The 25,957-nt window shown below is 46.3% G+C and overlaps 1 protein-coding gene across 4 annotated transcripts in view; it reads right to left on the minus strand.

Moving 5' to 3' along the window:
* Positions 1–12,863: 12,863 nt before the first annotated feature.
* RSPO2 (R-spondin 2) overlaps positions 12,864–25,957 on the minus strand; it is a 180,670-nt gene continuing 167,576 nt past the window's right edge. For all 4 annotated transcript variants that reach the window (XM_065586043.1, XM_065586040.1, XM_065586041.1 and 1 more), the window contains one exon: positions 12,864–15,319. In XM_065586043.1, the coding sequence (XP_065442115.1) occupies positions 15,210–15,319 (110 nt within the window). In that variant the 3' untranslated portion in view covers positions 12,864–15,209. The remainder of the gene's footprint in view (positions 15,320–25,957) is intronic.

Raw genomic sequence — 25,957 nt, forward strand, 5'->3', positions numbered from 1 at the left:
TAGACTAAGGCCTTGTCAAGACTGAGAGTTAGTTCATAGCAAGCTGCAGTGTAAATCTACAGCGCTCCAGGGTACCCGGAGCGGCTTCAGGCACCAGCGCACCAAGCGCATGCCTGGGGCGGCCTGCCTTTCACTCCTAGGGCGGCAGTCAGGGAGCCTTCGGCGTCATGCCTGCGGGAGGTCCGCCGGTCCCGCGGCTTCGGCAGCAATTCGGCGGCAGGTACGCCAAAGCCACCCGCAGGCATGCCGCCGAATCTGCATTACCAGCCGGACCTCCGGCAGGCACGCCGCCGAAAGCCGCCTGACTGCCGTGCTTGGAGCGGCAAAATACATAGAGCCGCCCCTGAGGGCACCACTCACTAGCAGGCCATCTGGACCTGCTACTGCACACTAAAAGTTTCATAGTGTGCTTTGATCTACTGCTCTTCCAAATAGAACTTTGTGTGCAGTAGCAGGGTCCAGATGTCCCATTAGCAAGTGATGTCCCATTAGCAAGATTTATACCCCAGCTTGCTGCACACTGACTAACCACACAAAAGTGCCCTAAAAGCTGCCCCTGCTCCAAAGAGCTTACAATCTAAAAGATAGGACAAAACATGGGACAACTCAGCAGCTACACAAGGGTGAGACGAGTCAGTGGAAGAAGAATTCATGGGAAAGTGGCCAATAAGATGGGACCTGAAGAAGAGAGGCGGGTACTTGGCAGAGGCATGAGTGACTGTACCAAGCACAGGGACTGCATGAAGGGAAACATACAGCAGTTGGGAGAAGGAGCTGACGGGAGCAGTAAGGAGAGCAGAGCATAACAGTTTATTGTGCCACAGTTTCTGGCCACATAACATCCTTTAAAACAACATACCAACCAATCATTGCCTCTCTCATATTTGTCAGCAATAACAACCATCTTCCTCTAAGCCACCCCAATATTCTAGCTAGAAAACCCTCCCTAATTTTAGGCCAAGGTCAAATACATGTGTGGCTGAGAAGATAAGACTTGTACCATTTCATGAAAGCTTTGGTATCTTTTGGATTGAGACCAAGTCCCACACCCTTATGAGTGATCCCTATAGAATTTAATAGAGACTGATAACCATTCGATACATTTTGGAACCATCCTTTAGTGTTCTGTTTTACCTATCTAGACAGTGTGATGGGCAAGGATGATAACACCATGCTAGATGTTGAGAAATGATATCAATGCAGCAAACAACTTTCAAAAACTTGAAAACATTTGGAAAAGTAGTATGATTGGCACGGATACAAAAATACACATTTTTAACACTGGTATCATGTCTTTCATCCTTTATGGAGGAAAGTTAGGGAAATCTACAACAGAAATTCATAAAAAGATCAACTCATTCCAAAGTAAATGCAGGCTGAAGAAGATTTTCAGAGTCCATTGGAAAGAGTTTCCTGCAACATCAGAAATTCTGAATACAGCAAACCAACCTAAAGCATCGACATGGTAAGGTAACAATGGACATATTTAGGGCATGCTTTAAGGATGCCACCAACACAACTTCCACGTCACATGATAATATGGACACCACTTGGGAAGAGAAAAAAGTGTGACCTAGAGAAACACTACACAGAACAACAGAGAAAAAGGCAAATCTATTAACATGACACTCAGAAGTCTGAACAGAACAGCACAAGACCAAAATAAATGGAGGAAACTGGTAGATACCTGATGCACCTGAGGGTTGCAGGAGGCGAAAGAAAGAATAGAATAGGATTCTATAGCAATTTTCCACTGATTTCTACAGGATGGTGCAAAAACATAGAAAGGCTATCATGCTTATGTTTTAAGAACAAATTCTGTCGTTTCCTATTGGCTTCACCCCTGTTAAATTCTCCAGGGCTTTTCCATTAGGGCAGAGAACAGTCCCTCAGACCTTGCCATCAACTCTCAAGTTAATGTAACCCCCAAGGAGATTACCTACATCCCCGGGGCTCCGTCTGCTGGCAGCTCAAGGAGAGGCACACTGTCCCTGGTAGGGAGTGGGAGCCAAGGCAGACTCAGAGTCTGCCTGGCAACCAATAGGGAGTGAGATGCCCTTCCCAGAGAGTTCAGGAAAGGGGAGAAGCCATTTTTGAGTCAGTCTGGAGCCAGTCAGGGCAAGGGCAAGGGCAGGACTGGCTGTGTGGGGAGCTGGTGAGTCCCAGGCCTGCATGCAGGGTTCCCCCAGAGAACTGGCCTCTAGGGACCTGAAAGCAAGATCCCTTTTCCTTCTCCACTGATGATTCCCAGTTTGTAGAGTTTTCCTGGGAAACTTCCCCAGCCAGGCTGAGTTAGCCCTCCAGCTCCCTACGTGAGACCAGTCACCACATGGTCAGCTCTGCTCTGGCTGCTAGTCCAGGGCTGCTGCTTGCTGTGTGAGTGTCTGGACTCTGGGCTAGGAGACTAGAGTTTGGAGTTTAGTACAGTTGTGTAATCTGCACCTTGAGCCCTGCGCCCTTTTGTGGTGAGGGGAAATCTGGGACCGAAGCAGCCTGATTCCTGCCTGAAGAGAATCCCCGCCAGCAGAGATCAGCCCCTCTGCACTGACTGAGGAGTCCATCTTTTAGTCAGTCAGTCAGGGAATTTGTTTTGGGGACCCCCTACTCCCTGAACTGTGTCCTCAAGCCAGGGAGTGAGGGTTTGGGGATTTTATAACCTGTTGCATATTAAACCTGTGGAGGGATTTACCACCTTCTCCTACTTGTGAGTCCTTTGGGCTGTACTGAACCCAGTCAGCCATACTGCTAGACCACTGCAGAGAAGAATTTTGTGGTCATAGGTCATCAAGGGCCCCAACAAAGTACACATACCAACGGGTCACTAATCTTACATTTGCTACATTAAGTCACATGACTGGGGAAAGTCACGGATATTATCAGCGTGTGCACCGGTGACCCTAAAAATAGTGTTTTACTCCGTTATATTTGTCTCCTGTTTAATATAATATACTCAACACAATAATTATATGTGTTTCTGTTATTTCTTGGAAGTCTCCAACTATCTGGCAAGTAAATGGGGATTACCTTGTGGTTAGAATTTTCCTCCCAAGCTGCCCTGGTGACCCTGCCAGGAAGGAGCAAGGGGGCGGAGGCACTGCCAAATAAATTCATAGGAAAAAATAAAGAAGATACACCCTGCTGAGTGAGTGGCGGGATCCAGAAGAACCCAGACCTGTCCATCAAAACCTGTAAGCAGATTGGCATTAAAGTAGGTAACCGAGTGGAGAGGGGGCGCTGAATTAAAATCTAACTACTGCTAACTGGAGCTCCTCAACTATCATGATGATACCAAGAGAGAGACATGGTCTCTGGTGTGGACTGGTACTAAACCATATGGAGCTTTACAGATGAAGGCCAATACCGTAGAGTTCACCGAGAAGCAAATGAAGCCTGTACAGAGCACAAGGCAGAGGAAAACTCTTGGTTTTCTCCTCACAACTCTCCTTTTATCATCTGTTTATGTGGATGTGTAGTTCTGCCTCATGCTACTGCCAGGTTGCCTTTGCTTGGATAATTGCTTCATTTACTTAAACCTATGGTTCTATATGGAAAAGTGACTATGAAAAAAATTGCACCTTCTGACTCACCAGATCCATCCTCTGGGGGTGTGTTCAACTCGTTTATTAAGTTCCAATCAGTTACACCTCTTTAACCCAGGCAAAAGCATGAGGGTTGCAGAGGTGTCACTGAATGCAACACTTGAAAACTAAGAGCTTGCACAGGTGCAACAGAGGTCATAATTTGTCCCGCAGAATGTTTATTATAAGTGATAGTGTGGGAGAAAGAAAGAGCCCAACTTGATTTGAGCTCAAAGTAAATTTACAGGCTTGACAATTGGAAAAAGAGAAAAAATACTTGTAAATTGAGCCAATTTGCATAATAAAAAGAATGAGAAACAAACAAGCCCCACAATGTCATTTGTGCAGTCATTTTCTGTGACTTTGCTCTTTAAACACTGGCCTTCACTTCTCTTAGAGTAAGTCTACACTGCAAGTGTCATGGGGATCAGATTACTCTAATAGCTGCCAGGTCAGTTATTTCACTCCTGGCGGGAGAGCTAGCATGAACAATTCAATTACAGGCACAGTGTAGGTCCATTAGTGAAGAATGTGTCAATACATGGAAATTGGTTTGCAGGTTACATCAGGAGGATAAATCCTGCTCTCCTTTACCCTCGTGTAAATCCAGAATGACTCCAATGAAGTAGCTGGAGTCATTCTGGATTTACAAGTGGAAATGAAAGAGGAATTCAATTCAGACACACATACAGAGTTTTCTGAAATAGAAAAACAGAAAGAAAGAGAAAAAAAGCATTTTGAATGACAATCTCTTCAGCGTCACAGTGAAGACACATGTACTATATAATGTATAAAAACAAATGTTAAAATAAGTCAGACATTCAAATGCTGTCTAATTAAAATCCTAATTTTATTTTATTTTATTATGTGGCAACAAAGAAAGCTGAACCACTAATCCTAACATTGGAGTTGATAAAAATCTTCTGAACTTTGAAATTTCCATTAACATTTTTACTAAAATTTTGAATTGGGGAAAAAAGCAGCAACAGAAGCAGCAAGAAAAGACTTTGAAGATTCTGTAAAATTTGGTTGCTGTATTTTTGACCAGCTTTGGTGAAAATCCACTTTTAAAAACTTTTTCCTTCCAAAACAGCTCCAGAGGAAGAAACTAAAGGAAGCGGCTGCTTTTGTGTCTTGTTTTTAAAGGGTCCCGTTTTATCCCACAGTAGCCTTTATGATAAGAATGCAGCTACCATTTGCATATCACAAATTTTAGTTAAGTTACAGGATGAATAACATAATTTAAAAATAATTTCTAAACAGTTGTATTCCTAGCACAGAAAAGTAGCACTGAAGTAGTGTGAGTTAGAGACCTATTACTTTAGGAATAAGGAAGGAAAAACATACTAAGAGTTAAAAATAACAAGTTACCTGCAGGAAGAGAAGAGATGAAGCAAATAGCAGCCAGTCACAAAATGGTGGCTTTGGTGCTGCAACTGCTTGACTCTGCCCAATTTAAAGAGTTGCTCCCAGAAAGGCATGCTGGGGGAAAAGTTCTTAAAGAAAGGCAACCCTACTCTGGAAAGAGTAAGTGAAGACCAAGCATAAAAGAAGGGACTCCTGGGGAAAAGTGCTTTATGTCAACAGTGATATTGAAAAACAACAACATAAGACACAACATTTGAAGCTCTTTCTCCAATAACACCATCAATAGATTGCTGACCTGGGGATATACAAAATTGTTGTGAAGATGTGAGTAGCCACTTCCCCCAGCCCAAAACAAAAAAAAACCCCAAACAGACAAAAATAAAACAAATAGCAAAAAATTTCTGTTCTCCTGTCTTAGGAGATAAACCACTCGATGCAATAGATAGTGTCACTTTTCTTCATACAAAACAAAAAGGTAGAATCTGCCTTAGGGTGAAGTAAGCCATTCATTAGAAAAGTTCTTAAAAAAGCCTGTTTCTGATCAGATGTAGAGGAAGCATGCTTAGCCTCTGGAGTAACACAGGCTGTTTCTATCTTCACCTCTGAGGGATGGGCTTTTCTTTCCTCCTTTCTCCCCCTCTCCCCCTCCCCCACCAAATAATCTTTGCAATTCATATCTGTGTGAAGACCTTGAAATTACAGTGTAGACAAAACCTCTCACAGATACTCCCTGAAACACCCTCTTGGCTGAGTGTAGGAGGTCTCAGTCTCTGCCCCAGAGAGGGTCATTCCTGGAATCCAGACAAGCACAAAGAAACATAGGGCAAATCTTGATAACCCGTCAGTGTTCTGGATACTTTGTTGGGATCCTGATGGATAAAGGGAGGATGCAAACAAATACCAAAGGACTTTTTGAAGTAGCCAAAAAGGTGACATTGATGTCAGGTGGAGTCGGCAGCAACAAGGGCCAGGTTCAATATCTAAGGGTCCCCCTTAACAATACAAAATAGAACTGGCTCAAGCCCCACCCAATAATCTGGGACAACTTACCACCACCCCGGGAACCTCTTAGAGGCAATACTTCTTCACTCACGAGCACTCAGTCTGTGTATAACAAAGAATTTTTTTTATTAAAAAGGAAAAGGGGACCCAGCATTAACTTGGGAAAACACCATAGTGATTGCTATAGGCAAACACCCATGGCACAGTGCATTGAGCAGTGTCCTTTGCCTCCGTTTCTCACCTTGTGGTGTGAAAATCTGACAAAATATGTCCCTTAACACATCGTTCCCCTCTCCCTCTGCTGCAGCCCACTCACAGTTGGCTGGCCTTGGTTAGCAAAGACCCAGTGTTCAGAGGTGCGTTCACAAGGATTCACCTCCCACCCTTAGGTGGGGGGGCCGGAGCAATGCTTCTGCTGCTGCCACATCTGCAACTGTAGGGTTACCATATTTTGTGCCTCCAAATGGAGGACACTCCACGGCCCCCGCCCCCCAGCCCCGCACACACCCCCCGTCCAACCCCGCCCCCTCCCCAAAGTCTCCGCCCACTCCCCTGCTTCCCGCGAATATTTGATTCGCGGGAAGCCTGAAGCAGGTAAGGGGGGTGTGGGGGGAGGAGGCGCGGCCCAGGCTGGCCCCCCGGCGGCTCCAGCCTGGGTCAGCTCGGGCCCTGGGGTGCCGGCCCCGGCCGACCACCCCCGGCCCGCCCAGCACTGCCGGCCCCCGGCAGCCCGGCGCACCCCCCGGCTCCCGGCCCCGCGGGCCCGGCTTCCCGCAGGCCCGGCTGACCGGCTCCCTGCGGGCCCGGCTGACCGGCTCCCTGCGGGCCCGGCTGACTGGCTCCCCGCCGGCCCGACTCCCCGCGGGCCCGGCTGACCGGCTCCCCGCGGGCCCGGCTGACCGGCTCCCCGCGGGCCCGGCTGACCGGCTCCCCGCCGGCCCGACTCCCCGCGGGCCCGGCTGACCGGCTCCCCGCCGGCCCCGTCGGCCCGGCCCCCGCGGGCCCGGCTCCCCGCCGGCTGACCGGCTCCCCGCGGGCCCGGCCGACCCGGCTCCCCGCTGGCTGACTGGCTCCCCGCGGGCCCGGCCGACCCGGCTCCCCGCCGGCTGACCGGCTCCCCGCGGGCCCGGCTCCCCGCGGGCCCGGCCGACCCGGCTCCCCGCCGGCTGACCGGCTCCCCGCGGGCCCGGCCGACCCGGCTCCCCGCCGGCTGACCGGCTCCCCGCGGGCCCGGCCGACCCGGCTCCCCGCCGGCTGACCGGCTCCCCGCGGGCCCGGCCGACCCGGCTCCCCGCGGGCCCGGCTCCCCGCGGGCCCGGCCGACCCGGCTCCCCGCCGGCTGACCGGCTCCCCGCGGGCCCGGCCGACCCGGCTCCCTGCCGGCTGACCGGCTCCCCGCGGGCCCGGCCGACCCGGCTCCCCGCCGGCTGACCGGCTCCCCGCGGGCCCGGCCGACCCGGCTCCCCGCCAGCTGACCGGCTCCCCGCGGGCCCGGCCGACCCGGCTCCCCGCCGGCTGACCGGCTCCCCGCGGGCCCGGCCGACCCGGCTCCCCGCCAGCTGACCGGCTCCCCGCGGGCCCGGCCGACCCGGCTCCCCGCCGGCTGACCGGCTCCCCGCGGGCCCGGCTCCCCGCGGGCCCGGCCGACCCGGCTCCCCGCCGGCTGACTGGCTCCCCGCGGGCCCGGCCGACCCGGCTCCCCGCCGGCTGACCGGCTCCCCGCGGGCCCAGCTGACCCGGCTCCCCGCGGGCCCGGCCGACCCGGCTCCCCGCCGGCTGACCGGCTCCCCGCGGGCCCGGCCGACCCGGCTCCCCGCCAGCTGACCGGCTCCCCGCGGGCCCGGCCGACCCGGCTCCCCGCCGGCTGACCGGCTCCCCGCGGGCCCGGCTCCCCGCGGGCCCGGCCGACCCGGCTCCCCGCCGGCTGACTGGCTCCCCGCGGGCCCGGCCGACCCGGCTCCCCGCCGGCTGACCGGCTCCCCGCGGGCCCAGCTGACCCGGCTCCCCGCGGGCCCGGCTCCCCGCGGGCCCGGCCGACCCGGCTCCCCGCCGGCCCGGCTCCCCGCGGGCCCGGCCGACCCGGCTCCCCGCCGGCCCGGCTCCCCGCGGGCCCGGCCGGCCCGGCTCCCCGCCGGCCCGGCCGACCCGGCTCCCCGCCGGCCCGGCTCCCCGCGGGCCCGGCCGACCCGGCTCCCCGCGGGCCCGGCCGACCCGGCTCCCCGCCGGCCCGGCTCCCCGCCGGCCCGGCCGACCCGGCTCCCCGCCGGCCCGGCTCCCCGCCGGCCCGGCCGACCCGGCTCCCCGCCGGCCCGGCCGACCCGGCTCCCCGCCGGCCCGGCTCCCCGCCGGCCCGGCCGACCCGGCTCCCCACCGGCCCGGCTCCCCGCCGGCCCGGCCGACCCGGCTCCCCGCCGGCCCGGCCGACCCGGCTCCCCGCGGGCCCGGCTCCCCGCGGGCCCGGCTGACCGGCTCCCCGCGGGCCAGCTCTCCGCCGGCCCGGCTGACCTCCCGATTTTCCCGGACATGCCCGGCTTTTGGGGATTTGAGCCCCCAAAAGCCGGACATGTCCGGGAAAATCCGGACGTATGGTAACCCTATGCAACTGGCTCACAGCTGCCACTCTCTCTCTGCTACTGCTGCTTTCGCCTCTGTCACATCACATTCTGAGGTTCCACCACCTGACCCAGCTTTCAGTGATTTCAGCAGATAGTGGAGAACCTCACTGCCAGTGCAGTTTCTTTCACTGCAACACTGTCCCCACCCAAGGTCTAACTTAGCCCTTAGCCCTTAGACCTGCTCAGTAGTGCAGTTAGTTCCAGGACACACACACACACACACACACACACACACACACCCCTTCACTGTGATTTGGCAACCTTACCCCCTGATTAGCAAGTGAGGTTCAGGGTGACCCTGCTCAATCAGGGCATGGTAAGTACAAATCTGCGGCCCTTTATTCCTGCAATAAGGATAACAGCATCCCGTTACGCCTGCATTCAAACACTAGAGCGATTTGTAACCTAAAACTAGCCAAAAAGTGACCATTTTGGCAAAGCAGCTCCAGCTGCCGTGCACCTAGTCAGACTAGGCACTCTATGCATGCACAATCTGCTCCTGAAGTCTTTCCCCCCAGCTCATCACTAGATGTCAGGGGAGAGCTCATTCAAACCCTGCTTACATCAATAGTGCACCTGACCAGCTTTTTAGTCAGTTTCTCAGCAGGAAAATGAAAAGAATATCAGTCACCAAGTAAAAGTGAACTATCCAGACAAACACAGCAGGGAAGAGGGCTGCATGGTTTCATAGAATCAAAGAATCATAGAAGATTAGAGTTGGAAGAGACCTCAGGATGTCATCCAGTCCAACTCTTTGTCAAGCTGGGCCTTAAAATCCTCAGGATGGAGATTCCACCACCTCCCTAGCTAAACCATTCCAGTGCTTCACCACCCTCCTAGTGAAATAGTGTTTCCTAATATCCAACCTAGACCTCCCCCACTTGAGACCATTGCTTCTTGTCCTGTCATCTGCCACCACTGAGAACAGCCTAGCTCCATTCTCTTTGGAACCCCACTTCAGGTAGTTGAAGGCTGCTATCAAATCCCCCCTCACTCTTCTCTTCCTTGGTGCTTTGAGATGGACTATGTCTCACCAGGTGAGTGCTCTCTTACCATCTGCTAGTTGGGACTGTGGAGCTCTGGAGAAGGCCCGACGGGTGTTGGCCAAGAGAAGCCATAGATATTGGTGCTTTCCCCAGGTAGTGGGGGAGACAAGTACACAGTGGGCCTGATCCAAAGCCTGCTGAAGCCCCTGGAAAGAATCCTGTTGACTTCAGTGGGTTTTGAATCAGTCCTATTGTGATCAGAATTAAGTGCAACAGCTGAGATCAGAGAAAGGCTTCAGGTTAACTTTTAAAAAATGTTTATCTAACTGTATGTAAGTGGGGGAATGGTCCCGCTATTGTGGGGAACTTTCCTGGCTTCTGCACTACCCCAGTGAAGTGGGCTAGCGAAAGGATCTGAGTCCTCACTCTCACTTCCTTTACCCAGAGGCCTCCCTGCCCTTGAGGACTCCCCTTCCACTCTCCTGTCTGGCAGAGTCCTCGTAAACCCCGACAAGGCTGGGCCCAGGATTCCTGGGGGGCTCGACCCCTAACCCTGCTGTGGTCACTCAGGACAGGGGCTAGGGTGTCACCACTCCAGGGTACTCTCTTTGCACTGGGCACCTCCCTGACCCACTGATCATTTCATACAATTTAAAGCAAATACAAGTTGTTTAATTAACAATTAATTTTAAAAAAGAATAAGGAAAAATGGGAAAAGTTAAAGGAAAACACATCACCACGCTCTGTGGCAGGGAACATCACAAACAGTGTCTCTGGAACCTCAGGGCAGTTCACAGTCTCCTTCTCAGGTCCCAGGCTCCTTCTCAGGCCCCGGCTGTGCTGCAGAGACTCTGCGGGTTGGACACTTGCTCTGGCGATGGCCACACGCTCTCAGGCTCTAGGTGGCAGGACCCTTTTTTCCAGCATCGCCCCTGCCCGATCGGGGTTATGATCCCCCTCCAAGTCTGGCCTGCAGAGCCTCTTGGCTGAGGCGTCTCCCTGTGCTGGGCCCACTGCCCAGGGTGCCCCTCACTCTCCCCAGCTGCTCACCGCACCCAGCTCCGGACGGCTCCGGACGGCTCCAGCCCCAGCTCCAGCTCCAGCTCCACTCTGCCTCAGCACGGCTGCTGCTGCTGCTCTGCCTTCAGCTCCCTGGACTGCTTCTCGGCCCCTCTGGCTCTGGTTGTTACAGCTCTGCCCCCAGGACAGGTCTGCTCTGCAGGCTGCTTCTGTGACTCTGCTCCCAGCACTGACCTGCTTCCTGGCTGCTTGTCTGGCCCCTCTGGCTCCCGTTGCTGCAGCTCTCCTCCCAGGGCAGGTCTGCTCTCTCTGGGCTGTGCTCTGGCTTTGGGGCTGCAGCTCTGCTCCCAGCAGCTCAGCTCGGGCCCCTGCTCTCTCCTTAGCTTGGCCCCACTCTGTCTGACCCAGGCAATTCCAGCTCACATGGAGGACGGGAGCCCCCGGCCTCCTGATTCTCTGATTAGCCTGCCCGCCCTGTCAGTCAGGCTGATCTGGAGCATTGACCTCTCCCCATTGTTCCTGGGGACTATCAGTCTCAGGCTCCTGATTTGCCATCGACCCTTCCCCTTTTAGTGCTGGGAGCTAGCCAACCAAAACACCCCCACTGAATGTTAGTAAGGGGGCAACAGTCCCCTTACATGTAGGCTGTTCTGAAGTCTTGCAACATTAGGCAGCTCCAATCTGTACTGGGGCCTGGCCTGGCGCAGAGAAGACTCACCATAGGACCAGGAAGGACAAAGAGTGCTTCCTAAGATCAACCATCCCAAGGCCTCCTCTTCTATAGTTGAACATCTGGCCACTTTCTTCACACTGCGCCCTGTGACCATGGAAGGCCAGATGCCAGCTTCTGCCCTGGCTGCAAGCGTAAGCTAAGGACTAACAAACTTATAGCTGGAGACTAGGCCAGTTCATCTGTATGTTAGTTTGCTCAAAATAGATATTAGTCTTATAAGAATGTATTTAGTGTTTATACTCTATGAAATGCTTGTAAATTGCTGTATGCCTTAATCTCACTTGTAATGTCTGTATTCCATACAATAAGAAAATATGTACGTTTTGCTTTATAACTGTGAAAATGTTTGCTCTGAACTTGTGAACCTAAGCACAGGAATTGTCCCCACCGCCCATCTAAAAGGACTATCAAAATCAAAAGGGTCATCAAGGAGCAGCGCAATACAAAGGATTGGTTAATGGCCTTATTATCACACCCGGGCAATGCTATGTGCAAGCAAGCTTGTCCTTTGGCTTGGAAGCTGAATGAAAGAAATAAAACAAAGCCGCAGGAAGAGTTTCCATCTTTTTGGCTGTTTGAACTCTGAAAGGCCAGAGACTCTGAGCCAGAGATCCCCAGGGGCTGCCTCCTGAGTTTGCTCTGAAAGACACTTTAAATGGACAAATCACTATAACTCTGTCACTCTGAGGATTTAGATGGTAACTCATGTGTATATATGTTAGCTTGCTTTAACCTGTAAATAACTCTAATTTTTTTGTCCTCGTTAATGAACCTTTAAATAGTTTGTTACAGGATTGGCTACAGGCGCAGTCTTTGGTGTAAGATCAAATTGGGCACCAATTGATCTGGGGGTAAATGACTGGTCTCTTGGGACTGGAAGCAACCTGAATGTGCTGTGATTTTTGGTGGAAGTGACCATTTATCACTAAGTCCAGTTTGTCAGGGTGGCAAGATAGACTGGAGAGTCTAAGGGGACTGGCTGTGACTCCATGGTAAGATTGTTATAGTGACCCAGGAATTCATGTTTGTTACTGGCTTGGTGAAATCTAATTATAGAACCACCAGTTTGGGATCTCTGCCCTGTTTCTGAGAGTAATGAGCCACTGAAGACAGTGTGACAGACCCAATTCAAGAAAGCATCCCTATTCATGACAGCACTTAATTGTGCGAATAAAGTTAAACATGTGCTTAAGTCCCGTTGAAGCCAATGAGTCCTGAAAAGGGATGTACTTAAGCCCATGCTTAAATGCTGTCCTCAATCTGGTACATTGTTCTATGTGTTATCTGCACTCTACAGGTGCATTTTGAGTATAAGATCCCTGGGAAAGATCGTTCTTTAGCTTATGTTTAGCATACAGAACCTGTTTTAAGGGGCCAGGCCAATTTATAATACTACGTAAATAACTGACAAAATATTATTTGGTTTAAAAATCTCTTAATTGTTCAGCTTCCATTGACAAACACATTTCTACTCACAAAACTTTGAATATTTTTTCTGGATTCCATTAATAGGAAATTCATTCTTTTAATTAAAAAAGGACCAACATATTTTACTCAGAGGTTGACTATAAAGTTTTATTGTATTTTGTAGAATAAATTTCATGACATGGCTAATAAAATATTTGTAATCTCTGCCAGTGGAATTCTGCTCAGGTAGTCACTGCATCTATAATCAAACTTGATAACCAACAATCAAAATAGGCAGCTACATTTTTAAGTCAGCTATTTAATGCCCAAAACAACATCCCAGGAATAGAAAAATTTTATTAGTCTCAACAATAAGGTACTATATGTAACTTGTTCAATTTAAATAGGAACATACTCTAGAATGAAAAGAGTTGAGAACTTCAGGATTAAGTGAAAATCCATAAGAAGTTTCATACAACATTCATATATGGCTTAATACTGTATATTTCTTGTAGTAAAAATACTCCTAGATAGCTAAGCATGGATACAATATCTGTGTTTGTTTATACTTTTCTTTCATAGTTTATTTGTGAAGAGTAGAATCAGTAAACCTAAAACTAACACTAAGTTTTATTTTCTAAAGAGATAGGTGCCAAAGCCTTTTTTCTTTGCTTTATAGTTTCTCTAGTTCTTAAGGTCATGATGCACATACAATCTTAGTTCTAGAGCCAGAGTAACATCCACAAGTGAAGGCAGGCAGCAATTTTAGTGCAGACTTTTCCAAGGCAGACCTTCAAAAGCCTTCACTTGGAATGCTGGCCCGATAATGCAAGACTACTGAAATATACCCTTTGTGATTTCTCCTTCCCTAAATGGGGAAATGCAATAAATAAACAGATCCAGATGCACTGCAAGGTTGAAACTTGCTACAAATTCCTGAACTGAGTGCCAGTACCAGGAAATGAATCCCCTTCACCTACAAATTATCTAATTTATAATGTTTGGTGGCAATTTCTTTTCTAATCCCCATGGTAAAAGCCTCTTTCGCTAAACAGTAAGGCTAGGATTTTGAAGTAATCATTGTTAGGACTGATGGGGATAAAGTACTGTTCACAATATGAAGGGAGCTATGCATACGACTCCTGTGATGGATAATGAGAGTTGTTCATATAATTCCCCATTCAGAATCTTGTTTCCCTGAACATCCGTCACCACCATAATTCATCTTAACTCTTAGAGTATGTCTTCACTACCGGCCGGATCGGCGGGCAGCGATTGATCCAGCGGGGATCAATTTATCGTGTCTAGTCTAGTCACGATAAATCGATCCCTGAGCGCTCTCCCATCGACTCCTGTGCTCCAGCTTGGCGAGAGGCACAGGCAGAGTTGAATGGGGAGCGGCAGCAGTCGACTCACCGCGGTGAGGTAAGTCGATCTAAGTACATTGACTTCAGCAACATTATTCATGTAGCTGAAGTTGCGTAACTTAGATCAATCCCCCTCCTCCCCCAGTGGAGACGAGGCCTTAGATGTCAGATTTCCTTCTGTGAGAAGCAACATCAACATTTCACCTCAGGCCCAAGGTAAGGTTACATTGTAACTGAAGAGATTTGAGTTTTATTGAAAGAATTAGGCATGTATATTCCAAACCTGACACTGTGTTCTGAGGCCAATACAAGCTAGTTTAGCTATGTGAAAGTGCCTTAACAAATGAGAAACAAATCCGGCTTCCTTAAAATTAATGATAAACTGTAAAAACATTCAAAACATAGTAAAAAGTGTTTACTGGACTATGTTTAGGAATTACTGGAACCAAAGTGACATAACTTTAAACATACATAACTTGTTACACATAAGAATGAAAGCACAAATGTACAGTAAATAAGTTTATTTATACACAGACAGCATAATATGTACACATGAGGACTATTGTGCTCCTAGAACACTAAGCAGTAACTCCTGTGGTATATCTTCTTAAAGCAGAGTTTTATTATACAACTGTTTCAATACAGTGGGTGCAGAGAATAATGCACATTAACACTAAGCAGATATTCATATACATTTACTCTTGAAATGTACAAATATGAGAAACAAAGGCCATAAATGCAAGAGTACCTACACCACCCAGACCTCCTCTTTTATATAAATATGCACAAGTCCATTATTTAATGGTGATTTGCAGCCTTCTTTCCTGTTGCACTTTTATGTCAACACATTGGCCATTTCCATTTCCCAGGCACTGAATGCAAAGTCTTTGACACACTTCGGCACCACTTCCACTGATTCAACTCAGTGCGCTCCGGCCCTTGGAGTCTTCAGGTTCAAAAAATAAAAAGTATAAATAACACAAACAAACTTGTGGACATTTTTCACAAGTTATTTGCAGCCAATACTGTCAAAGCAGCTGAATTGCAGTGCATCCATATGCAGGAGCATATAGCAGCTTTTGTGCACTTTGCAAAAAAAAAAATATATATATATATAACAAACAAAAAAGTCTTTACTGGCTAGCTCTATCTGTAGCTAGGAAGATGTGGTGCTGCTTCTGAGCCCTTTCCATTAAATTCTTTTTCTTCTTTCTCTTGTCCTTTGTTTTTGCTGTCCTCCTTCCTAGTTGGAAAAAAAAAAGCACAAAAACAGAACAAACTATCGTTAGGTAAAGGGTTATGTTGTGTTTTTGAGAGAATGCAAAAATTATTCCAAAAGCTGCTGGGAAAATATGTACTGTGTGGCAATGCTAACACAGGGTACATCTACACTGAAGAAAAGAAAGAAAGCCCCGTGGCAGCATATTTCAGAGCCAAGGTCAACTAACTTGGGGCTAAAAATGTCAATATAGACCAGGGGTCGGCAACCTTTCAGAAGTGGTGTGCCGAGTCTTCATTTATTCACTCTAATTTAAGGTTTTGCGTGCCAGTCATACATTTTAACATTTTTAGAAGGTCTCTTTCTATAAGACTACAATATATAACTAAACTATTGTTGTATGTAAAGTAAATAAGGTTTCTAAAATGTTTAAGAAGCTTCATTTAAAATTAAATTAAAATGCAGAGCCCCCCGGACCGGTGGCCAGATCCCGGGCAGTGTGAGTGCCACTGAAAATCAGCTTGCGTGCTGCCTTCGGCATGCGTGCCATAGGTTGCCTACCCCTGGTATAGACGTTCCTGCTTGGGCTGGAGCCCAGGCTCTGAGAGCCACACCCCTCTCTGGAATGTCTGCATGGCTACTTTTAGCCCTCTGGTACAAATCCTACAAGCCCAAGTCAAATATCAGAGGGGTAGCCATGTTAGTCTGAATCTGTAAAAAGCAACAGAGGGTCCTGTGGCACCTTTAAGACTAACAGAAGTATTGGAGCATAAGCTTTCGTGGGTGAATGCCCACTTCATCAGGCGCAAGTAATGGAAATTTCCAGAGGCAGGTATAAATCATACTGTGATAAATCAGTATGATTTATACCTGCCTCTGGAAATTTCCATTACTTGCGCCTGATGAAGTGAGCATTCACCCACGAAAGCTTATGCTCCAATACTTCTGTTAGTCTTAAAGGTGCCACAGGACCCTCTGTAAGCCCAAGTCAGTTGACCCGGGCTCTGAGAATCACTGCTGTGACTTTGTTTTTGCAGTGTAGACATACCCACAGCTACTGTGTTAGTATGTTAGTCACCAGAATGGCAATTGTTCAGTGTGGTTCATGAATAACCCAACTCTTAAGCAGGTGCTTAAGTGCAGTCCTGAATAAGGATGCTTTCTTCAATCAGGGCCTTATACATGTGTTTAATGCGCTTTTAGGTACGAAGGAATAGGGCTTTAGATGGAAGCCTCCAGGTCCTATTGAGATAGGCTGTGTGAGGAGTATAGGATAAATTTATACTGCTGTATATGATCAGTGGAAAAACAGAGGATTTCAGTCTATAGATCAGCGAACCCAGCACCTTTCAGGAGTACTAAATTCACTTAAGAGGATGAGAGTGGAAAAAAATCAGTGTGTCCTATAATATAAAAAAATAGTAAAATATAAGGAGAGAGAGAGAGAGAGTATTCTTTAGCAGTAGAGAAGTTTGTCAGTATGATCTTGTCTTGCTTTCATGTGGTTTGTAAAATAAAGGCAGACACAATGAGAAGGTATGAAACATTTTCTCCATTTGATTATAAGAATTTAGATAAAGGATATGGTTCAAAAGGAAACAGCATTTAGGGTTATATATCTAATATATATATATGATTTTAAGACTATATATATTCTTGAGCATTATACCATTCAGTGTAATCATCACTAGGAGTTGATGGGGAGAAGAATACTTATTTTTATGTTCAAAATATAACAGGGCATTAAGATAATGAGAGCACAACTGTGGTCCCACATTAAAATTATCAGAGTCCTAGGAGTTTACTTCTGCTTCTCATTAAAGTCTGGCATTAATGCTACGATGGCATTTTGCCATCCTTAAATCTAGTTAATCTTACACAGTAAAACCTTAGTCCAACCAATCATTAACTGGAGCAGCCTTTAAATTAAAACAAATTAGTAACACTATATCTAATGACCAGGCACATCTAATGAAGTCAGAAAAATGAAAAAGTTGATACTAAATTGCATTAAAACAAAGATGGTTTCAATTATAAAAATTTCTATATCATATCAAAAATTTCTCATGCAATTATATTGCTTTGATCCAGGGATCAAAATAGTGATGTTTAAACAGTTGCATATTGTATTTTTTCCTCATACTTTACATGTTCAAAATAATTTTTAAGCCTGAATCTTGGAGCAGTTCATTTATTAACTGGCAAATGGAGAGAAGCAATTTTGAAAGGGGTGATAAAGCTGCTAGTCAGAAGAGCAGGGTGTGCATTCGTGGAGTTTTTCCACTGAAGTTGATCAGTACCTGACTCTTTTATCACTTTACTGGGACAAGTGCATACACCACTCAATATAATATGTGCTCACCATCACATCTTGTTTTCTTTATCTTCCCTTCCAAAGAAGTAAACGGAATGCTGCATGGAGTGTTAATTCAGTAAAACTTTTTCACTGTGAACTCTGAAACTCACTGCTAAAATGACAGAGAAAACACTACTCTGTATCCACTTGTTTCAGCATTTTACCACAGTTTCCCCTTACAAATCACATTGCTAGCGTGCTCTGTGAATATGATACCCCATGGTGAAGAAGCAATGAAATATAACAGACTTCAGTGATTCTATATCATTGTACAGAGCAGCGACAAAGACCATTTCAAGTATTTTGATGGGATTCAGCTAATCTATTAAAAACACAGTGATCTTGACAAAAACAATGACAATTTCACTGTTTTCCTTTTGGAAACAGCCCTAGAGCTGAAGTAACTCCTGCAGGTTGGAAAGGAGGGGGTTGAGTCAAGGAAAGAGAGTTACAGCTCTGGAATGCCCCTCCTCACATCACGCACTACCTTTTTGACCTAGTGCAATGGACAGACATTCTCTTGGGAAAACATCAGTTAGTTCTGTGTGCTGTCTGCACATGCATAGCCCCAAAGTCCATTTACAATTTCAGATGGAGAGCACTTGGTAATTTAAAAGGCATTCTATTGGCTAGCCCGCTTTATCCCCAGAATGTAACAGACTCTTGGAGACTAGTGAAAAAAGTACTGAATGTGAAGGCTACAGAGTTCAAAGAAAGTGTGGTGCCAATGCCTCCGTGCATGCAAAATTTAATTAAATTCAGACTTATCTGAGGGTGTTTACTTTGTCAGCAAACGTATGCTAAGAAGAAGAGAAGGAACTTCCTTACATTTTGCTACAGAGTGTTCTATTGCAGGGTGTTATGGTTTTGTATGTATGGTAGAGGAATTAGGTCTGCACACAAGCACAAAATGTCAAATCTCAGCCAACCAGTTAGCTTGCGGGCACCAGGGAGACATGTAGGAGGAAAGAGGAAAAGGCATTTTCCCCAGCATAGCCAGGGAGAGGCCCTGCCACTGCACTGCAGCTGTTTCTTCAGCTGTGTGGGTGAGGTAACCCTGGTGCAGAGGGAGGATGTGAAACAGCAGTGAATAAACTCTGCCACCAATCCTCACACAGCCCCACCCATGTCCTGCTCCTGTCTATTGTGTGCTGCTGAGCAAGGACCTGGGCTGCTGGAGCCCCCTTGAATCCAAGCCCCTCCCATCAGAGTGGAATAAAACTGGCTCCAGGGCCTGAGGCCTGCTGAAGTGAGTGTTAGATTTTACCCAGGATCCATTACTTACAGATTGCCCAGCACACTACACAGAGAGAAATGGCTAAAGGCTGGATTGTGGCAGACCCTCATGAGGCTACATAGGAGAGAGGACAAGAGGAGTCTCTGAACTCCTGAAACCACATGGACCTTTAGTCCGCCCCCACACACACCCAAAGTGGGGTGAGGAGGAGGAGGAGCATTGTTGTCCTAACCTGTAGTGGGGTGGTCACCCCACTCCTTCCCTGAGGGGGTTAAAGCAGCCCTGGAGAGGGCTGTGGTGGAGAAAAGCTAGGCTGATTGGGGGAAGCAGCAACAGGTGGGGCCACGCCCCAATCCGGCCACAGCTGACCCTATGAGAGGGCTGAGGGCCATAGACTGAAACAGACATTCTCTCTCTAGCTTTTTGAGAGAGAAGGACCTGGCTGCTCAGGAGCTGAGCAGGGTACCTGAGGTGGAGCAGTGCTAGGGAAGGGCAGAGGGAGCTGGGGAGCTCCAGCCTAGCAAAACCCCAGGCTGCAGGCCTAGTTAAAGGCCTACAAATAGGTACGGGGGCTGCAGAAGGACAGTCCAGAGATAGGCAAAGGCAGCAGGTCTTAACCCCCTTGCTGATGATAAGTGGTTTACAGACTGCCCCAGGGGGTGGAGGCTAGATGATGACTGACAATAGTAATTGAGGCAAGGTGGGTTTAGAGGATTGGGGGTTCCTCAGGGAGGGGAGACCCAGAGCAAGGGGGTACTGTGGTGGGCAGAACCCCTGGGCAAAGGGCACTGGGGTCTGGGAGGGACACAGGGCCAGCAGCAGGTGAGACACTGGCCTGCAGAGGGCGCTCTGGACTGGAAAGAGCTAATTCTCAAGACAGCCAGCAGGAGGCGTCGCACCGGTGAGTTGTAACCCCGCCACACAACCCCTACTCAGCCCCGCACTTCAGAGTGGCGGGAACAAGCTGCACCTCTCTAAAGAATGGTTCCGCTTCCCTAAAGGGACGACTGCATCCTTCTCAGGGTGGGGAGCCTGGTACAATCCCCCTCAACATTCCCTATGTGGTAGCATGGCCCCATACCACTCTCTAATCCAGCTAGTGTCTAAATGCTGCAATGTGGCCCCAAGTCTTTTCTCCCAACTTGGCTCTAAGGCACCACTATCCTTCTTAGTTTATGGTGTCACTGCATGAGACTGAACGTGACAATAGCTCAGATATTAAATCTAATCCACACTGTTTACAAAACCATCTTTCTCAGAGAGAATTCAAGCACGCAAGTAGTTTGGCACAGCAGCCTGGGATCTATGGCCAGCTCTGCTCTTTAAGTGGCAATTCACTATTTCTAGTAATAATGCCCGTGCCTGTCATTTGGCATATAGCCATAGCCATTGTTTCTACTTTCCAAGATAGCTGCCTCCTTATCAAGACTAATCTTCAATAATTATTTTATTACTGTGGTCAAATTCTCCTTGAACGTCTGTGATGCATTACACCAATGGGATTAGAGTGAACAACAAATTAAACTGAAGAAAGCAAAGACAGGATCACCCAGACTGATCAGAGAGAGTGTGTATGTGTGTGTGTACACACATTTAAGATATTTTTCTTTGCATGGTAATTAAATACTTTTCAAAAATGGATTGGTATTGTAAGATTGCAATTGGTATTGTAACATTTTCCCCAGTAGCCACTTAATCCTGATTTATCCTCACCTATGAAGCATTGAGTTTTCAAAACTTGTTACAGGGACTTTCTAACAAAGCTTTGTTGGAACTTTTGGAAATTCTTTTGGTGGTTTATAGAGACTGGTGCATAGAGCCTAGGAAACTTTGAAACTGAGCTAGATTCTCTGTATTGTTGTTCACGGCAAAGCAGGTTTTACAAAACATACATATATGAAAAATATTGTTCTGTATAGTTTGCATCACTCTACTTAAATGCCATTTTTTGCACAGGTAATTTTGAAAAAGTATTACCTGAGAAGCCAGTCAGTGGCCTTTTGTACAGCTGGTCAAACTTTGTTATGATTAATATTAGTTATGAATTTAGTAGGGCTGTCAATTAATCAGTTAACTCACCTGATTAATTATAATAAAATAATAATAAAAAAATAATATATGGAGATATACCTATCTCATAGAACTGGAAGGGACCTTGAAAGGTCACCAAGTCAAGTCCAGCCCGCTACCTTCACTAGCAGGACTAAGTACTGATTTTGCCCCAGATCCCTAAGTGGCCCCCTTAAGGATTGAACTCACAACCCTGGGTTTAGCAGGCCAATGCTCAAACCACTGAGCTCTCCCTCCCCCCCATTAACTGCAATTAAACATAAACATTAACTGTGATTAAAAAAATTAATCGCACTGTTAAACAATAAAATACCAATTGAAATGTATTAAATATTTTTGTATGTTTTTCTACATTTTCAGATATTGATTTCTATTATGACACAATACAAAGTGTACAGTGCTTGCTTTATATTTTATTACAAATATTTGCACTGTAAAAATGATAAAAGAAATAGTATTTTTCAATTCACCTCATACAAGTACTGTAGTGCAATCTCTTGATAGTGAAAGTGTAACTTACAAACGTAGATTTTTTGTTGCATAATTGCACCTCAAAAAAACCAAACCAAAACAATGTAAAACTTTAGAACCTACAAGTCCACTCAGTCCTACTTCTTATTCAGCCAATTGCTAAGACAAACAAGTTTGTTTACATTTACAGGAGATACTGCTGACTGTTTCTTAGCTACAATGTCACCTGAAAGTGAGAACAGGCATTCGCATGGCACTTTTGTAGGTGGCATTGCAAGGTATTTACGTGCCAGATATGCTAAACATTCATATGCCTCTTCATGCTTCGGCCACCATTCCAGAGGACATGCTTCCATGCTGATGATGCTCATTAAAAAAAATGTGTTAATTAAATTTGTGTCTGAACTCCTTGGGGGAGAATTGTATGTCTCCTGTTCTATTTTACATGCATTCTGCCATATATTTCATGTTATAGCAGTCTTGGATGATGACCCAGCACACGTTCGTTTTAAGAACACTTTCACAGCAGATTTGACAAAATGCAAAGAAGGTACCAGTGTGAGATTTCTAAGGATAGCTACAGCACTCAACTCAAGATTTAAGAATCTGAAGTGCCTTCCAAAATCTGAGAGGGACGAGGTGTGAAGAATGCTTTCAGATGTCTTAAAAGAGCAACACTCCAATGCGGAAACTACAGAACCCGAACCACCAAAAAAGAAATCAACCTTCTGCTGATGGCATCTGACTCAGATGATGAAAATGAACATGCGTCGGTCCACTCTGCTTTGGATCATTATTGATTAGAACCCGCCATCAGCATGGACACATATATTCTGAAATGGTGGTTGAAGCATGAAGGGACATATGAATCTTCAGCGCATCTGGTACATAAATATTTTGCGATGCCGGTTACAACAGTGCCATGTGAATGCCTGTTCTCACTTTCAGGTGACATTGTAAACAAGACGTGGGCAGTATTATCCCCGGCAAATTGTATCCAAACTTGTTTGTCTGAGGGATTGGCTGAAGTAGAACTGAGTGGACTTATAGGTTCTAAAGTTTTACATTTGTTTTATTTTTGAATGCAGTTACTGTACATAATTTTACATTTGTAAGTTCAACTTTCATTATAAAGAGATTGCATTGCAGTACTTGTACTAGGTGAATTAAAATATACTATTTCTTTTGTTTTTTACAATGGAAATATTTGTAATCAAAAATATAAAGTGAGCACTGTACATCTTGTATTCTGTGTTGTAACTGAAATCAATATATTTGAAAAGGTAGAAAACATCCAAAATATTTAAATAAATGGTATTCTATTATTTTTAACAGTGCGATTAATCACGATTAATTTTGATTGCTTGACAGCCCTAAAATTTTGCTTTTTTTTGTTTAGTGCCAAATTATACATGAATCAATCCTTCTTTTCTATTAATGTATTTGTTGTTTAGAAATACTAGCCAAAGCTGTTTGAGCTAGTAATTTTTAGTGTTATTTATGAACTGTTCACTAATTATACAGTATTGGTTATTCATAGTGTGTGGCTGGTCACTCAGGTTTCAGTGTACTGCTTCTGCCCCCTTCCTGGATGACAAACCAATCAGCAGATCAGTAGCAAACAGTGAATAATGCACGTCCACATGTATTTCTGGACAAATCATTCGTGGGTACTAATATTCACAAACCTGTTCACGAATATGCAGCTGCTGACCCTATACTAGTGAATAATGACCCCACAAAGCTTCAGACCTAATCTGGCATTTTCATTTATGCATCAGGATTTTATTGTTGACAGTCTCTAGTCCTGTAGTTACTGCTGCATGCTCCCATGCAAGATGTATCGTGCTTAGTTCCCTGCTCGGGGGTTTCACTGCCTGAGCCATTGGGCTTTGGAAACGCTGCACATCCTTCTGAATGGACTCATCTGCCTAGTTTAGGATACGTGTCACTAGACTCAGAACGAAGGGAGATGCATCCAATCCTTTTCAGAGGAGAGGTGATCTTCCTAATGCATATTTTGAAGGGAGAGGTGTTTGAAACACAGAGGTATCCACAACATTCCAAAAAACAAAGTACAGAGAGTGTCCTCACCAGCCATGTCCTCAGAGCCTGAGATAACATTAATGTATAAAATATAATTATCAAGAACCTGCTCTCATGGAGCTATTATAATCTGATTAATTCCGTGGCTGTTATGACATGTAGTATCAGTTTAATATCTGATCCATCCTCTGTCGGACGAATAACTATGTTCTATCTTTCTGTGTGGGCAGATGCGATCTGATAGGATTTCTCCATTTCTGGCTTCTCTAGATTGATAACACAGCTTTTCTCCACAAGAGGGCAGTAAATATTTACGATACTAAAGCATAAAGCCAAGGACTGTAACTACAATTTAATTTCTAGTATGCATGATTTGGTTCTCAGATTATTATAATGTTGGGGTGCCCATACATGCCAACTGTTTTTTGTTGTTGCTGGGGCTGTTGTTTTTTTCTTTTATATAATATATATGGAAAATATTTAAATTGCCCTGGCTGTTTCTTTGAAATATAAAATTTAAAATTCTATTTCAACATATTGCTGTATCAATAGGGCATAAAGGTGCATCCCTAGTCTTCCCAATCCCATCCACATATTTACATATTCAGAGGTTTCACATATCGGCAGCTCTGAGTATTAAGTTAAAACAATAGTGGCTGGGGCATGAGGCAGAACTTTCTAAATATATTCCTCCTGGTCTTTCCCTCTGTCTTAATTCTGCTTTTGAGGGTTCAGTGCTTTTACATATGTAAATCACTCCTGTCATTCTGCCATTTTGCTGCAGTTCTAAATTGGACACTTGGGGCAGTATTTCCTTTTTATGATGAGCAGGAAGCGGTTATTCCATTCAAATCATGTCCTTTGAATGTAGTATCGACTACAATCAGCTATCAACAACAATGGAAAAGCAATAGGGAAAGCGGAGAAGTTGGAGATTCACAGATTCCACAGCCAGAAGGGACCACTGTGATCATCTAGTCAGATTTCCTGTATATCACAGGCCATAGAACTTCCACAAAATAATTCTAGCAGATCTTTTAGAAAATCATCCAATCTTGATTTTAAAATTTCCAGTAACGGATAATCCAGCATCACCTTGCTAAGTTGTTCCAATGGTTAAATACTCTCTGTTAAAAATTTACACCTTATTTCAGTCTGAATTTGTCTAGCTTCAATTTGCAGCCATTATGCCTTTCTCTGCTAGACTGAAGAGCCCGTTGTTGAATAGTTATTCCCCATGTGGGTACTTATAGACTATAATCAAGTCACCCCTTAGCCCTCCCTTTGTTAATCTAAATGGACTGGGCTCCTTGAGTATCTCACTATAAGGCATATTTCCTAATCCTTTAATCATTCTCATGGCTCTTTTGAACCCTCTCCAATTTATCAACCTCCTTCTTTAATTGTGGAGACCAGAACTGGACACAATATTCCAGCAGCGGTTGCACCTGTACCAAATACAGAGGTAAAATAGCCTCTGTACTTCTAACTCAAGATTTATGCTGTTTATGCATCCAAAAATCATATTAGCCCTTTTGGCCACAGAATAACTAGAGAGATCAAAAATTGAGAGAAATGTGCCAAGAGAACATTTTTGAAGAGGCAGGATTGGCATGGTAATGCCTAAAACTTGGCACTATCATGTCTAAAAACTTGGATGCTTAGACATCTACATTTGATTTACAGTTTGCATCCTCTAGATATTATAAACATTCACTTAAAAAAAGGCCAAAGATAATGGAGAACAGTCAAGCAAGCCAAATAGTCAAATTGACCACAGATTATATAATATATATATATATATATATATATATATACACACACACACACACACACTAATTAAAAAGGGAAGCTGATGTGTAAATCTTATTGCTCTCCCAAGGCAATTAATTTCCTGGTACTCTCAGCAGGGTTAAGAAGTTGCAGGAATTAGTGGCAACTTTCCATGTCATGGTGTAGATTTAGGGATATAGCTGGGTGTCAGGAGCTGGTAATTCCACAGTGAGTCATTTGAGCGCTGGCCAGCACTCGCAATGCTTTACTGTGTTATGAAACTTACAGCAGTGCCCTACTCTAGGTGCTATCATCACCAGAGTGCTCAATACACAAAATCAGGCTTGTAGAGAGAATGCAAGATGGCTACCAAAAAGAGGCAGAGGAAAGGAACTAGGCAAACTTTACAATTATTTCATATTCCGATTGCATCAGTGACTAGAGGACCCATCAGTATAAGAGCTCTGCTGTACTGGGTGCTGTACACTGGGCTGGCTTTAGGTTTTCTGCCGCCCCAGGCGGCGAGGAAAAAAAGCTGGTCAGCGGCACTTCGGTGGCAGCTCACTCGCACCGCTCCACTCTTTGGTGGCGGGTACTTCACTCCCTCTCTTCCTCTTCAGCGGCACTTGGGTGGCAGCTCAAAGAGGAAGAGAGGGAATGAGGGACCCGCCCCCAAATTCCCGCCGAAGACCCGGACGGGCCGCCCCAA

The sequence above is a fragment of the Chrysemys picta genome, chromosome 2 (assembly GCF_011386835.1).
Source record: "Chrysemys picta bellii isolate R12L10 chromosome 2, ASM1138683v2, whole genome shotgun sequence".
NCBI lineage: Eukaryota > Metazoa > Chordata > Testudines > Emydidae > Chrysemys > Chrysemys picta.